The sequence below is a fragment of the Cebidichthys violaceus genome, unplaced genomic scaffold, assembly GCF_023349555.1.
Source record: "Cebidichthys violaceus isolate CVI_PGR_0920_01 unplaced genomic scaffold, fCebVio1.0.p SCAF_7, whole genome shotgun sequence".
NCBI classification, from domain to species: domain Eukaryota; kingdom Metazoa; phylum Chordata; class Actinopteri; order Perciformes; family Stichaeidae; genus Cebidichthys; species Cebidichthys violaceus.
In genome coordinates this window covers 13321137-13337894 of record NW_027176927.1, presented here as the reverse complement: position 1 = coordinate 13337894, position 16758 = coordinate 13321137, and the positions used below count along the sequence as shown (strand labels likewise).

General features: G+C 45.6%; 1 protein-coding gene across 3 annotated transcripts in view; it reads left to right on the top strand.

Annotated features, from left to right (window-relative positions):
* LOC137890894 (transcription factor HIVEP3) overlaps nucleotides 1–16385 on the top strand; it is a 37422-nt gene extending 21037 nt beyond the window's left edge. For all 3 annotated transcript variants that reach the window (XM_068735211.1, XM_068735212.1, XM_068735213.1), the window contains 8 exons: nucleotides 3794–6161; nucleotides 6404–6699; nucleotides 6904–8940; nucleotides 9242–9387; nucleotides 12834–13009; nucleotides 13140–13241; nucleotides 13968–14638; nucleotides 14828–16385. In XM_068735211.1, coding sequence (XP_068591312.1) covers nucleotides 4151–6161; nucleotides 6404–6699; nucleotides 6904–8940; nucleotides 9242–9387; nucleotides 12834–13009; nucleotides 13140–13241; nucleotides 13968–14638; nucleotides 14828–15478 — 6090 coding nt within the window. In that variant the 5' untranslated portion in view covers nucleotides 3794–4150 and the 3' untranslated portion in view covers nucleotides 15479–16385. The remainder of the gene's footprint in view (nucleotides 1–3793; nucleotides 6162–6403; nucleotides 6700–6903; nucleotides 8941–9241; nucleotides 9388–12833; nucleotides 13010–13139; nucleotides 13242–13967; nucleotides 14639–14827) is intronic.
* Nucleotides 16386–16758: the final 373 nt, after the last annotated feature.

Genomic DNA, 16758 nt, shown 5'->3' with positions numbered 1-16758 from the left:
GAGAGAGAGAGAGAGAGAGAGAGAGAGAGAGGTGTGTGTTTGTGTGTGTGTGTGTTTGGAGGGGTATGACAACAGATTTTCTAAAAAGCACTTAAGAGGGTTTATCTATTCTCAGGACACAAGGTAATTTACTGTTTAGCCCATATTTTTATCCGTCATTACCAGCTGCATGGATGCGTCTGGGTATTGATGAGGAAATGAACACAAACTGCCCAGCCGCACTCTCCTGTGCATGATAATGAAGTTTTAACTGTAAAACTGCTGCAAAGCTCCTGCTACGTATTGAGCAGGAGTCAAGCTAAAAAACAATATGGGATTCACAGTTTTAGAAGTAGAACTGATGGACTTAATAGACGCAACAGAGATGATGGACAGAGACTGTGTGTGTGTGTGTGTGTGTGTGTGTGTGTGTGTGTGTGTGTGTGTGTGTGTGTGTGTGTGAGAAGGAAGTGGAGTGTGATCTCTTATCATCTGTGTCAGGGCTCCCTCAGGTACCTGCATCATCGCTTGTTTCTGCTGACAAAGCCTCTTTGCATGTACAGTACACTTGCCCCCCCCCCCCCCCCCCCCCCCCCCCCCACACACACACACACACACACACACACACACACACACACTCACACACATTCCTCACTCATTCTTTTCTCACAGACATCAGAAACTAGAGAGTCAGACTGTTCTGTGAAGTATCATAGAATGGGTCATGACGAACTGGAGGTGGAAAATCAGGGGGGTGAAATGTTCATGTGTTCCCAGTTTGTTATTTTGCAAACTGCTACAAGTATTAGCTTTGTGGTTTTGATCTGACACTGTTTAAGAGCTGCATCAGTGGGTTCCTGCTCGCACCTCAGCCTAAAAATAGAGTGGAGTGAAGAACACCCTTGCCCCACCCTCATCGTAACGTCAGACACATTTACATAACCTGTGTGTTTTACCGGAGGTCTTATTATTGTCAACTGATTTATATGAGAGTGTGTAGAAGCTCCTCGTGCATTAAAGTGTTGCGTGTAATAGGCGCCATTGATAGCAAGTCATCTCTGTGGAGTGAGTATGATGAGAAAGGAAAACCCCTCGTCAGACAGCAGGAGGATTGGCTGAGTGGAACCAGGGTAGGTCACCTCAGGGCACTGCTGCTGATTGGCTGGTCAGATGTGTCAGAGTAGATCCAGGGCTGCTGCTATGTGTTAGGTGCTGTACACTGTATGTGTGCTGTACGGTGTGCGTGTGTGTGTTTTGGCTTAATGTAGGCTAGACTCTGGCTTTTCTTCTTCCTGGCATGGCCCTGACTGTGTTTCCCCGCTCAGAGCTGGCAGTCTAGACTGCCATGAATAATGTAAGCAATGCTCTCCCCAACCTTAAAACCTTCTAATTGCCTCATTTAAGGGCTGCATCAACAGCTACGCCAGGGATCATTCTTCTTCTCATCCAGCCACATTCACTTTTTACTACCAACTTGGTTGCCGTCTCTCTTTCATCTGCTTGTTTTTATTGTCGTCAAATTCTTCTCTCTAAAAGTCAAGTGTGAAAGGAACAACTTTCTTCAGTGACGATGTGATGTAGACACTTCTGCAAGCTCCATTCCCTCCTGATCTAACTTATCTACATGTAACTCTCGAGAGTAATGTGTCTCTCTCACATACAAAAGTCTCCCTGTACAGCTGAACATGTGGAAGACAAGCAAATGAAAACAGAGAAGTGAATTATAATTGGTGTTGATTTGTTTTGTTGTGCTGTCTAATTGCTGTGTGTTGATGGTAAAAGTCTGCTGTAATCAAAGCGTTGATCTGCTTGGAGAAACACACACTGAACAGATGATCAGCCCTCAGCAGATGTGGAGGAACGTGGAGATGGAGCGAGAATCTGTCAAGTTGTTTCCAAGAGGAAGACTGATTCTCTTTCTTTTTTTTCCCACTGTAAACTGGCGCTAATGAAGGCTGACTGTGCAATGTTTTTTTTTTAGACATATGGAGAGAGCAAAAGTGTGGCTCATTAAAAAAAACTGTCAGTGCTGCCTTGCCACCGCTGGCACCTTGAGCTGCAGTCTTCTGCTGGGCCTGTTCATTCAGCCACTGGATCACTGGAGTCTTTTCTCTCTTTCCCACCTCTTCTCATGTCACCTTGCACTCTTTCTCACCCCTACTTCATATGCATATCTCTAATATTATAGAAAATCTAGAAATGTTCTATCTTTCACCTCATTTTAGTCAGTTTCTGCATTTGCTCTGTATCAGTACCAATCCTTTGTTATCTTCTGGTATGCTCTTTGCTGTCAGAGGTGGTGCACGCTGTCTACACCATCACAGAGATCTACAGCTGAAAGGTGAACACACTCAGCGTCCTCCCTCAGCAAGCGCTGATCTGCAGAGTCTGACAGAATCGGAGGGGTAGCAAGTAGTGTCAATGTCTTAAGGCAATGATTGATACTCTGGATCTGCCTGTGCTGGGACTGTCAGCTGTTGGGCATGGCTGCTCGGTGAAAATGTTATGATTGGCCCCATCCATTCCCAGAATGTGTTTTGATTGGCCGCGATACAAGAATCCTGTGTCTCGAGTTGAGATGGAGTGCAGAATTTGTAGTAAGTGGGGATTATTACAGAACATACATCTTGATAAAAGAGAAGATTTCATCGCACCCGCAAGTCTCCATGATCAGCTATATTGGCTCCTCATATACACACCTCTCTAGTAGTGTGTGAGTGGGAAATATTACAATAGATCTATCTTGATAAACATTTTCACAGCACCCTTTCACAACAGGCTTCATAACAAGCAGCCACTCTTGGCCCCTCATAAACACTGCACCCTGGTGGCTGTACAACAGCAGAGCATGAGAGGCATAGGCTGAAACCCAGTTGCTGTCAAGTCCCTTTATCTACTAGTAAACACCACCCCCTCCATTTACCCCCTTTAGCTTCAGTGCCAGATCAGATAAGCATAGGCTATATTTCCAGCATTTGTTTTGACTCCTTGCCCTGACACTGTGGTCTCCTCCTTTGGTGCTTGTGCTGTGGATGTTGCCTGACTGACTGTGAGCTGCTCTCTGACTCCTGCAGAGTGGGCCAGTCGTGGGTCAGATATGAATCAGATTTGCCTGTTTTTGAGTAGAAGGCTCAATTTGTAGCGAGTCAAAAATGTAAAAATGTGTTTAATTAAACAGTATTTGGACATGCACATAATAGATTCCTGTGTCCTCAGATCACCATGCCAAAATCAAAAACATATTGACCTCACATTTTCTTAAGAGAATCACAGTTTGTGTTCCTCTGTCTCCTGAATCGCTGAACACTTTCTTCTTATTAAGAGTTGAAGCCAGGACAGATGAGAGCAATAACATGTTGATGATGCAATTACCTTGCTAATGTTCTCATTACAAAACTGACCCCACTCAACACTACTCCAGGAAATATAACCCTATTTGTCATAGTATGATATGTGGGGGCAATATTTAATAGCGAGTTTGATAATAAGACACTAATGATTTTGGCCTTCTGCCCTACCAACATAACTCTTTTTTAGACTGCATGGGAGGCTTTTGGAAACCCTTAGGATGTCAAGAAGCTTAAGTAATCCTGACCAGGTCCTGTGTGTTTTGCAGTGTTGTTTTTCAGCAGACTGGGACCTTTATTATCTTTGTTTTGTTGCTTTTATTAGGAAAAAAAAGTAGGGAATATTGCTTCCAGCACTTAGCTATGCTGTAGCTCTTTGTCACAAAACCTTTTGAAATATCTAATGTTCTAATATGTTTCCACTTTTGTAACTCAGTCCTTCCTTGCCTTTTTCCTTGTTTCTTTAGACCCATTCAGAAGCTGACAACCAACGCTTAACACTCTTGACAACCTACAAAAGAGATGCAGATAAGACCTTGGGAGAACTGTTAGAATGGCTGAGGCTGGACAGGAGCAGAACTGCTTTGTACAGAGAGATGATCCATGTTTACCTGCAACCGTGCAGCTCCAGGGCAGCTTTTAATGATGCCTCATTTGGTCTTCTTGAATAACTCTTGGCCCACACTGAAAAAGGCCCTCTTTTGTGATTTACAACTCAGTCTGTCAATGTTCCCCTTTCTCTGACCTCTCTGCTGCCATGCGGTTAGTCCCATGAGGCTCCGAGAGCCCCTCCTTGTGTGTCTGTGAGGCCTCCTCCCCACTCTATGGAGGCTGAGCACAGCCGTCCGGCTGATGGGGAGCGCTCTGGAAGGCAAGAGCAGCAGCACTTGACAACTGAATCCTCTCTAGGATCTTGTCCACCTCAACAGCCCCAGCACCCTCCTACTCCTCGCCCTGTACACAGAGCCTTGGGTCGCCTGCAAAATCGGCAACCCAAACGCACTGACCTTCTGCTTCGGTTACAGCAGCAGCAAGAAGTAGCATGGCAGCATTCAGACACCCCAGGTCCCTCAGGAGGCAGCTTCTTCTCTCCAGCTTCCTCATCAACCACATCCCTCCCATCTACTTCCTCCACCCGGGGTGAGCATGCCCATGGTGTCCCATCTCAGTCCAGCCAAGAGAGCCTAGAAGGGGTCAGCTCACCCAGAAAAGGGGAGAAGAAACCCCAAAAACCAGGAAAATATGTATGCACTTACTGTGGCCGTCCATGTGCCAAGCCAAGCGTTCTTCAGAAACATATTCGCTCCCATACAGGAGAAAGACCCTACCCTTGTGCCCCCTGTGGCTTTTCTTTCAAGACCAAGAGCAACCTGTACAAGCACCGTAAGTCCCATGCCCATCGCATTAAAGCGGGCCTGGCATCCAGTCGTGATGAAACCAGTTTGAGTGGACCAGAGGGTAGTGGCGTTGGAGAAGACCCTGAGGAACACTCAGAGGGAGAAAGCACTGAGTCTGAAGAAGAGACGGGCCAACACAGAAAATCCTCTTCTAAGGAGATGTTGGGCCAGCAGAGGAAAGGTTGTAAGGAGCCACTGGGAGGCTCAGAGGAGAGCCAGAGGCCTGACGACTCCCAGGCTGTCAAGCAAAGGCTGGCACTGAGGCTTAGTGAAAGGAAACGTGGCCCGATGGCTTCTCCAGATGACCCTCCTTCCTCCCTCTCCACCTCATCTTCCTCTCAAGGCCTTGGCAGTAAGGGCAGCACAGAGTCTGGCTACTTCTCTGGGTCAGGCAGCACTGACCTGTCCCAAGTTAGCCCTCCCAGTGCCAGTGCCAAAACTTACGCAGAAATTATTCTAGGAAAATATGGAAGGCTGGGAGGGCAGCAGCGCAGTCCCCATCAGCAGCAGCCTCATTCTTCACTTTCCTCGTCTGCAGGAACGGAGGAGAAAAGCATTCCCTTCGCTGTACCCAAAACCCAAGTAATAGAACACATTACCAAGCTCATCACTATCAACGAAGCAGTAGTAGACACCAGTGAGATTGACAGTGTGAAGCCCAGACGCTCCTCTCTGTCCAGGAAGAGCAGCATGGAGTCCCCAAAATTCACCTCCCCTAGAGATCCCTACACATTCGATCCCAAAGGAGAAGCCCCTGGCCCTAGTGGTTTGAAGCACCTCCACAATCCTGAGGTGGATCCATCAGTTACCCAGGAGCTATCAGCAGTGCCTCTGCTTAGAAGCCACTCAATGCCATCCTCTACCAGCCAAGAAGAGCCCTCCACCTCTGGCACTATGTCTCCCAAGGGTTACCGTCTCTGCCAGTCATTCGATGAGCAACAAGCGGTGGTAGCAGAGATGAGGGTTGGCCATGCCCAGCGTATGCTACGGCGCCAGCCTGCCATAGAAGTTCCACTGGGAGCTGAGCTAATGCTGGAGGAGATCAGCCCCACCTCCTCCTCATCAGCCAGTGGTGCTGAACAAGCCAGGCAGCTACAACAACAACAACAACAGCAAAAGAGTCCAAGCCTGTTTGAATGTGAAGCATGTGGGGTCCACTTCCAACACAGTGAAGGCTACGAGGCCCACAGAGGAATATGCCCAGGACAGCAAACCCAGGAAAAAGTAAGCGGGGATTCAAGTAAAACATGTAGGGAGGATCGCCCCCAGATGATGATGCACTATACATTCCGAGCGCTGGCATTGGCCGCGAGGAAGAGAAGAAAAGAGGAAAGTCTGGAGGAGGATCCTCCCAGCCCGGGAGCTGTAGCCATGTCAGGGAGCTCTGCAGGCCTCATTCCTGTGCCAAGCAGACCAGAGCACAGCCACACCCTCTCAGGTTTGTTTATAAATTGCTGCAGCGGCAGATCAAATTTGTCAACATCATTCTGTGTGAGCAATATATTTCTTTCCTTTCATTTTTAAAATCTGAGAAACCTTAATAGCTAAGGAAAATATATAAACTTGTGATTATCTGCAGCTACATCAATAGTGCCAGGCAAAAGCAATTAAAAGTCACTTTAAAAGCAGTATATCTGTATAATATAATGATAACTTCTTCTTTATTTTGTTTGTTTCTAGGTGTTTCTTTACAGACTGAGCCACAACAACAGCAGCAGCAGCAGCAAGACAGGAAGGGTGTGTCTGTCATCCAACACACAAGCTCTTTTGAGAAGCAGGAGAGTATATCCATGGAGAGTCAGGAAGCAGAACTCAGAGAGAGTCAGCATACACAACAACTCGAGCCAAAACCATCACCCTCTACATCTCGCCTCATCCGCCAACCAAACATCCAAGTGCCAGAGATCCTTGTTACTGTGGAGCCTGATGCTGACATGCCATCTGTCTCTCCGCCAGTGACGACATCCTCATTCAAGGTACATGATTATTTAAAATAGCATTTGGCCAATATGTTTTTTTTTGCATTTTACACAATTAGATTGCTTTGCTTTTGTTAACTTATTTAATTTCCCTTCCCTCAAATAAATGTTTTTTAACTTCAACATCTTGGCTATGTGAGTAGTCAATATCACCTCATCTTACACGTAATGTTAGTTTAGTAAACTATTTTTGTGTCCTAGGAGGCAGAGAGAGTGGAGGAGTTCCAATGGCCTCAGCGTAGCCAGACTCTGGCCCAGCTCCCTGCAGAGAAGCTGCCACCAAAGAAGAAGAGACTCCGCTTGGCAGAAGCAGCCCAGTCCTCTGGGGAGTCTAGCTTTGAGTCTGCATCTCTGCCCCACAGCCCCAGTCAAGAGAGCAACATCTCCCACGCTTCAAGCCTTTCTGCTTCTTTCGAGGACACAGCAAGACCAGAGACTGCCATCTGGGCCTCAAGTAGCCAAAGCTCCCAGATGTTGATGGTGCCATCCGCTTCCCACCAACACCACCAAAGTCACAAGGAGATGAGGCGCTCAGCCTCAGAGCAGACCACAGCCACACCCCAACAAACAGAACAGGTCTCAGAGACCAGAAGTAAGTCATTTGACTACGGGTCCCTGTCCCCTCAGCAGTCTGCATCCTCCTGGAAAGAAAGGAGAAAGTGTCTCCTTGTGAAGCATGCTACCTTAGGGGAACCTGAGCAGGAGGAGGGGGCCAGCATGAGTCAGCTGTCCAGAGCAGAGAGTCCAAAACCTGGGCCTTCCCGCTCCATCCATCCTCCTATCTACTCAACTGAGGCAAGCTCCCGATTTAGCCTGGAAGTCACAGGGAAAGCCTTGCAGCTGTTACAGCCACAAATCTTCCCACATTCTCAGGATGCGCTACCTTTGCAGCAAGCATTTCCCCCTGGATCATTATCCCAGCTGCTCCCCGTCACCACAGCCATCTCTGAAGTACTATCCACCCAAATCACCCATAGAGCCTTCTTACATTCACAGGCAGCACCTCTACCTATACAGATACACCCAGGGCAGATCCACATGGCAGAACGGTTGGGTATACCATTCCATCAGCTTCCTGCTCTAGTTCCTCTCCCGTTCTCTTCCAGGACTACAGCTAATCAGGCTCTGTACTTGTCTTTTCCTCCAAGACTAACTGCACATGTTCCTTCCCCTCCCACTACAGAGAGCAGCTCCTCCATATCCTCCATGTCTTCTGGTCTTACACATCAATCCCTTGTAAGAATCTCTTACCACCACCCACGGCCGGTCATCGCCACATGCCTGGCTCAGCTTACACCAGTGGTGTCCCTTGTGGTGCCAGTGCGCCTACAGACTCATATACCTACCTATGCCAGTGCCATGTATACCACCTTGTCCCAGATCCTGGCCTCCACCTGCTCACAGGAACCTATTTCTTGCACAGCCATGGTCATTATGGGCCAGGTGGAGCGGGACAAGTTGCAAAGGTCCTACTTGAAGGTCCCTTCTCCAGATATCAAGAGCCTTTTTCCCCTTTCTCTGCCCACGGAGCTGGCCTCAGGATCTGGAGAGGGATACGGTCCACTGGGGGCTGGAGGAAGTAAACGCATGCTTTCTCCTGCAGCTAGTCTGGAACTTAGCACAGAGGCCCAGCGCCACCAGAAAAGGGTAAAAGAGGAGGAGGAAGGGGAGGAAGATGAGGCTGGAGAGGAAGAGGAGGATATTGAACAGAAGGTAAGACAGGAAGAAGAAAGTAAAGCCACTGGGAGAAAACTGGAAGAGAGTGAGAAGAAACAACCAGAGAGGGTAGAGCTGACAACTGTGAAAGTGGAGGGGGAGCATGAGCAAGTACCAAGGAAACATAATAGGAAGGAAAAGGAGGAGAAGGGGGAGGAGAAGGAGTCTACTAAAAAGACTAGTAAAAAAAAGGAGGAAGTGGCAGTTGTGGAAAAGGGGGCTGAAAGACCAGCTGCCCCTTCATACCCCAGCCTCCACACCTCCACCTCAGTCAACTGGTGCTACCTGAACTATGTCAAACCCAACCCGTCTGCCCTGAGGGACCCCCGCAGCTCAGTTTATTCTAACTGGAGCGTCAGTGCTCACAACCCCAACTTGCCGGGCCTCACCACTAAGGTGGCATTGTCTCTGCTGTGCTCCAAACAGAAGCACAGCTCGGAAACGTACACCATGGCCATGGCCCCGACCCTGGCCAAAAGCAAATTGGCCCCTGCCAGTAGCAGGACCCCACGGGTGTCAGAGGTAAACATAATCACAATAAACACTTACTCTATTTATAAGTTAATGTAGACCACTCTGTTAAAGGGACTTCAAACATCTGTAGAAAATATTTCTATCATCTTTTTAATCTGTTGGATTTACATACTGTACAGCATTAATGTCCTTAAAGGGCTTCGCCACGATTTTACTAAACAAAGTCTGTTTACAGGTCTTGGGGAGTGCAATGTTATTGGAGTGCTTGGTGGAATACTCTTTTAACAAAAAGCATTTAACATTTTATTTTAAGTTGTTTTGAATTTTTCTATGTGTGTCTTGAGTGTAGGTACATGCCACCCCACCCAGCACCCTCACTAAAGTAAAGGATCAGCAACAACACGACAAGGAGGAGAATAATGAGATGAGAGAAGAGGAAGAACCCTCCACCTCCAAACAGAGCGAGCCCTCTCGTGTTCGCATCTTTGAAGGCGGGTAAGAACTTCAAGAGTGAGACTGTTGAAATGCATATAGCATATCTTTTAATTCAAAATCCAAGATTTGCAAATAATTGCAGGGCCTCATTACAGAAGTAACCTGTTCTTCTGTCACAAACCAACGTCTGATGACAGCAGAACAGCGACTATGGTGAGACGAGTACACAGAGAATTACAGTAACAGATGGGAGGTAGTGGAACCCGCAGGGACTTCATTTGTACCTGCAGCCAAACTCTTTCCTCTTACTCCTGGCATGGTGTGTGTGTGTGTGTGTGTGTGTGTGTGTGTGTGTGTGTGTGTGTGTGTGTGTGTGTGTGTGTGTGTGTGTGTGTGTGTGTGTGTGTGTGTGTGTGTGTTGGTTAGGTAATAGGGAAAAGGTTGTCTCCAACTTCACTTTGTGAGCCTCTCATTAATACCTGTATTTTTATGGTTGCATAAGTTACTTAGAAGACACAGAGGAAAAGTATGAAGCAATCTGCAAACAATCAGTATCATAGTCATGATTGTCATGTTTGTGTGCAATGCGTGCATGTGTTTGTTTAACCTTAATCACACTTCTACTCTTGACTGCATTCACATATTCACATATTTGTGCTGTCCATAAATGTGAGGAATGAGTGATTTTTTTTTCTCAGTGCAGCCTCTCTTCTTTCCCAGGTTTACTATGTTACAGTAAGAGATCTAAGTTTACCCAGATCTGTTACCATTGAAGCAAGTAGAAATAGATAAGACTAAAAGGGAAAGCAGTAGAAGGATAGTGGACCGAGGTAAAATGTTCCCAATTAACAAACATTTCAGAGCACACTATTTTCCTTCTGCTGGGAACAGAAATGTTGAGAGAGATATTATGTAGAAGATATAAGAGATTTTTTAGGAATGGGTATTACTTACTGTGTGTGTGTGTGTGTGTGTGTGTGTGTGTGTGTGTGTGTGTGTGTGTGTGTGTGCGCGCTTGCACATTTAAGACCTGTGTTTTGTGTTAATGTGCACACAGATTGATTGTGAAGAAGTAGTCTGCTTAACAGTAGATAAGGCACTAATTACCAGTCTTTATCATTTCCAGCCACACGTTACACACATTCATTTCCATCCGTTAACAGCCTACAGCTTTCTCCCTTCGTCGCATCCTCTGTTTCCATCACATCAAGCCCCCTCCTTCCGTTCATGCTGCCAGTGTCACTCTGGCACCTCTTCCAGTTTTACTTACCTATGTATTATTCTCTCTTCATTCCCTTCCAACATCATCTGTGTCCTCTCTCTGTGTTCCTGCACCTCTTAATATTTGCTATGTTTTCTCTGTGCATGCAAATAAGCACAGGCCGTCCCTCTCAACACAGCACAATATTTTGTACTCTGACTCTGTTAGGACTCATTTTCCCAATCTCAATTTTGTCAACTCTTGAGTGTGCCACTCATTTTATCCTGGAGAACAAACAACACGTTTTTTATGAATATGCATTGTGCATCTTTGTTTATGTTCTGATCCCCCTTCAGAGATCCCTTTAAAAAAGCAGGGGTGCAGGGGTCTCTAGAGTTAATTAGTGTCACACAGCTAAAAAAAAAACAGATATTGGATCTCAGCAGCTTTCACCTCAATAACACATGTCTTAGCAATTAAGCAAGCATAGCTGCTTCTTCTTGGTTGCAGCAAAACTCTGTGGAATATCAACTTTAATCCCTTTTAGCGAGCACTAGCTGAACTGTGTCCCTCTGGATTCTATTAAAACAGAATGCAGATTAATTTGCATGGTGCAAGTGGTTAACATTGCAGATTTGTCATGACACTTTAACCACAGTGGTGAAATGGGCATATCAATTCCTGTGAGCAGAGTTTACAGTATGTTTGAAAGGGATTAGTTATGCCAAACTCCTTTCTGGCCAAAACAGTGATTTAAGTACATTTCAGTACCTGCAGTATAGCCTTTTACTTTTATTCAGTTGTCGTTGCTTTGAAATTCAGTGGCCTTATCAGTCAATCACACGCTGGTTGAAAGTGATATTCTCTCCTCCAATCTGCCAATGACGGCCTTAAAGTTACAGCACAAGCAGCTGCAGATTGTCGGTTGAGTTTACTGAGAGACGAGCCGCTTATTTAATGCTCCATTTGTGAAGTGCAACTTCTGCCTTGTTTTCCCTGAGATGTGGGTGGATATTTATAGCAATGGCAAGAAATACATGTCAGTAAACAGTAGCCAGATCCTGAATGAACGCAACGTAATGCCACTGTTAGGACTATTTTACAGTCGTGTATCAATTTGTTATGATTTGCCGTTGCTGGTTCTGTTATACAACGGGGGACATTCACACACAGCCCTTAATGCAGATGTGGTGCATATCCTGTAATTAAACACAGTCAACACATTGGATGTTTACGATTCAGAATGGATTGTACATCTCTTAATGAGTAGTGAGGGCAGATGGAGTTTTTTATAGAGGACAATTCGTTCAGTTGTCCACCGTGTCCACAAGCAGCCTTTTTGGTAAACATCAGGATTACATATAAACAATGTTTTTATAGACTAAACCTAAAAGGTGTTGATTTGTATATATAATGTCTATTTCAGGTTGTTGAACCATGGCCAGGCTTCCCTTCCCTCTTTTTAGCTGCTGCTGTTGTTGGCAGGGCCATGCGATCGCAGCAGAATAGCTTGTATTCTCTGTGTGCCCAGGGTGTTGTGGAGGGAACAGCTAAGGGACTCAGTGCTGCTGGGGTTTTGGTGGGGCTTCCCCAACTCGCCTCCATAAAGAAAGCCTTGTTTCCCAGTTTCCTTTGTGTGTGTGCGTATATGTTTTTCCACACCAACATTCGTCATTATTATTAAAGCTGCACAAATCAATATTTTTCTGAGAACAATAACTTAAATGACTGATAAGTGAAAGAGGTCACTTGTAGTGACAAAGCCACAGAGAATCTTCACCCAATTCTTCCGTTTGCCTCAGCTCTACTCAGAGTTGTTTTTTCATCATCAGCCTTGTTTCCAGCAGCAGATGTTTTCAGGGGGAAATCTCTATAATACCACTGTATGCTACAGGCTCCAAACAGCAGAAAAGCAAAGTTAGACTTACATTTGACCAGAAGCAAGACTCCAAATGAGTCTTAATGCTACTCCATAACTGCTGGATGTGTAAATAATTGTTCACCGTAACAACTTAACAAGGTGAAAATATGGTAATGCTGTGTTTGCAGCTTGTTCTGTTGCCCTCAAGTGATCAAAGATCCATTAATGCAGCTTTAAATGCAATTCAATTTAATTAGATATACATTTCACTAGAGATGGTCAATGAACAAGCTAGTCATTTGTGCAATCAGCTCCTAAATTATACCACACAGTGAAATTAGTGATCTGTATATAGTGTATATGAAAGTAACCAGAATTTGTGATTTTTGTGGTGACCGCATCTCTTATCTTTCTGTTTCTTTCTCCCCGATCTCTCTCTCTTAGGTATAGGTCCAATGAAGAGTATGTTTATGTGAGAGGTCGTGGCCGGGGCAAGTACATATGTGGAGAGTGTGGCATCCGCTGCAAGAAGCCTAGCATGCTGAAAAAGCACATCCGAACGCACACCGATGTCCGTCCGTACATTTGCAAACACTGCAACTTTGCCTTCAAAACCAAAGGTAAGGAGACAATTTACTCCTTTTCTCTATGGTATAGCCTTCTACTTTATTTTGCACTTGGTTCTCTTCATTTTACTAGCCTTGTGTTAGTCGTGGACAATTTGAATGTGCTTTTCTTGTTCCTTCATAGGGAACCTTACAAAACACATGAAGTCAAAGGCTCATGGGAAAAAATGCCAGGCAATGGGAGTATCTGAGTCATCATTGGATGAGCCAGAGAGCGAGGAAACAGGTACTTAAGAAGGGATGGGGAGGCATCTCACATATTTCCTATCCGCCATAGAGAAATATTGGTACACAGCTGGATGAACTTCTGCCTCTGAAGAATCATAGCTGCTCAGCACTGACAGCTTATGCAACACCATGTTCTATTCTCCTCCCTTTGACCTTGCATAACAAATATGAAAAAGTAGACGATAAATGAATGAAGAATATTCCACAGTCTCCTGATGTGGTTGCTGCTCTCTGGCAAGTATACCTTGTTCTCAAGGATCCGTTGCTGGCGTATGACAACACGCATTCCAACACTTACGTCTGCCTCGAAGCCAGACACCTCACAATCTCCTCCCTAACCTTCCTCTACTACCTCACCCCTTGCTGACAGACTACCCTCATCACAACCAAGGACGCGCCATTTAAACCGTCTTTCTATTCAGAAGGCTGTTGAGATAGTTTGTGAATAGAGGCATGGTTCTATTCAATTAAATTCCGGTCTTTTCATCCTCAGTCTATTTATAACATGAGTTTGATGGGTGGTGGGTGAGGAAAAGATACAGTACGCTGTCCTAACCCTTTGTGCTTGTTCCTGAAAATTGTTGTTACAGTGTTTTTCATGTCATTTAGTGAGAGGATGTTTGTCAGGACTCTGTACGTTTAGTCCTGGAGTTTCTAAGTGTATAACATGGATGTAAAGGGATCTCATTTAAAGGATGTGTATGTTTTTTCTCTGCACAAACAGCAGGAAGTGATGAACGCGTGTGTGGCTCAGAGGGACAGGAGGGACATCAGTTTTCTGACGTGGAGGATTCTGAGGACGATGAGGACGATGAGGATGATGATGACGACGACGATGATGAGGTAGAGGAGTCCGCATCCCATGACGATCCGTCGTCCTGTTCGTCAGACACCCACCCATCAACAGGAGGGCATTCCAGCTGCAGTAGGCGCTCTCAGCAGGGCACCCCGGACCCTGAGCCCCCGGGCCCCAGTCCCAGCCCAGGACAAGAGCTCTCCCCAAGGGGAGTTTGGCTCAACAGACGAGCCGCATCTCCAGGCAGCAGGAGAGCGCTGTTCTCTCGGCGTGGATGGAAGGCATCACCGAGGGCCTTCTCCCCGAGCAGTGAGAGCTGTTCCCCCAGCCGCAGCCTCTCCCCCCGTCTGGAGCTGTCCTCGCCCATCCGCAGCCTCTCTCCGAGGACAGAGCTGTCCTCGCCCAGCCGACACGTCTCACCCTCCCCTGAGAGAGGACCATCTCCCATCAGACCCCTGTCTCCTCTTCGTACCATTTCGCCCAGCTGCTACCGGTCATCACAGGCTCGGACCCCTCCCTCGCCACTCTGGTTACAGCACAGGACCCCTGGATACCTGCCATGGGAGAGCCCTGGTACAAGGGGTGGTCATGTCAAACCGGTGAGTCTTTTTTATTAGTCTGCACAGATATGTGCATAGAAATCTAAACTGAGCAACAGCAACCACAATGTTTTTCCTCTTTTCCTCTGCATCTTCCTCCCAGGAAGATCTCAGTGTAGGGTACCCTGTGTACTGACTGACAGAGCAAGTCCAAGAAATGTAATGGCAAAGTCTTTGCTCCCTCTACAGGTGAAAAGGGGTACAGCAGCAGAGGGGCCAACATTGCCAGAAGCCAGTTTGTTTCCACCTGCTTTCCGTCTTTCCATTTGTGAGGGTTATCCGGGCCACCAAACAGCAGACAACATCTACAGCCATCTTCCCAAGCACTCCCAACAAGCCAAGGTCCCCTATCTGATGATTCCCATCGGAGGGATCCAGATGGTACAGGCCAGTTCGAGGTCCCACCCTACCACCCCCTCCTCCCCAACATCTCCCCCCATGGAAGGGCCATCACTGTCCAGATTTGAATCATACTGGGGCGGGACCCCCAGAACTCAAGGGCTTAGGACTCCTGGAGACCATTGGTCAGAGGACCAGACAGCAGGAACCAGCCAGTCAGGGCGGTGTGTTTTCAGCACAGCACTAATATGTTCCAAACAGAAGTTGGAGACCACAGACTCAAAGCAATATGGCAGCTCACATAGCTCCACCCATTCCCACAGGCCTGCTACTGAGACCACCAAACACTGCTCCAGAGACAGTTCAAGAGCAACTCTCAGTCTAGCAGCCCCCGTAGCCTCGCGTGTCATTGGACAGCAGCCAGAGGGGGATGAGCCACCGTCTGGTGGTGATCTAGTGGAGGGAGGAGCTAAAGGAGACGGAACAGACCAGAGCACTTAAAGGTGTCTACACCTTGATGCATAATGCATCCCATTTCGCTTTATTGGTTGCTACACTAGTCTTGTTTTTTTTTTATTGCTTCGTTTTTATACAGTTTTCAATACTATTGTTAACTTAAATGTTTGTTCTTTGGCAATATTCAGGTTTGTTATAAAAATGCACTTTTTTTCTTTGTGAAATAATGTCTATATATATGTATATATATATATATATACATATATATATAGTCTCTATTGATACTGGTCATCTTAATGCCTGTTTAAATATGTTTAAAATGAATATGAATAAATTTGTAATTGACCAAAATCTTAAATCAAAAATAATTCCATTTTTTTGTTTGTCCAAAATTTTGTCCAGTATTACTCTAATTGTAGTTACTTGTGCCTTTTCTGTCCAGGTTTGTGTTTTGAGATGTACAGTACAGATAGATAAAGAGAAGGCTGTGACATTTTATATCTGCTTTTTTGTGTTGTTCAGGAGGATAAATATTTGGTGATTTGATTGTTTCTGTTCCAAAGGCCATTGCTTTAATGCCATGGTGACAGAGAGTTGCATAGTGGTGGCTTTGAATGAGCAGCTGAAGCACGTCAAAGGAAAATGCACTGAAGTTCTATATTTTATTACAAAATATCTTAGAATAGAATACATCTCTGTACAGGGAAGAGTGCTCCATATTTATTGTTATTTGATGACAAAGATCATCGTTTAATTTTTTTTTTTTACTTTTTTAATTTGAAAAAGGGTGTTTTTTTGTTACATCTTTGTGTCTTTATCATGATGTTCATGTGACTTGAATTGGCGACAACGATGAGCGATTGCGTTTGGCTGGTACCAGAGGATTAAGTGCCCTGCAGATTTCACACACAGCAAGATTTCTAGTCATTGAAGAAATAAAAAATGCACCAGACCCCCCTGAGATTGATCTTTTCTTCCATTTCACCATGTGTACAGTATTGTACTTTTGCTAAGATAGAGTTTGTTGTACCAACTGTATATATTTTTATTACACTGTGGGAGGTTTAGGAGGAATCATTCTATAATTTTGAATGATTTCCTCTTGTTATCAAACACATTTGATTGGTTTTCCACAAAAGATCAGTGAGATATAATGTGGATGAAGAAAACATCTACGACAGGGTTTAGCTGGATCAGAGGAACAACACAAGATGCTGTTGCTGGGTGTTTGGGCTGTGACAGTCACAAAGATAATAATTTCTTTGTGGTACTTGTACTGTGAGGTATAACTTTTTCTGAGGCATTGGGCCACCACATTTGCCAGA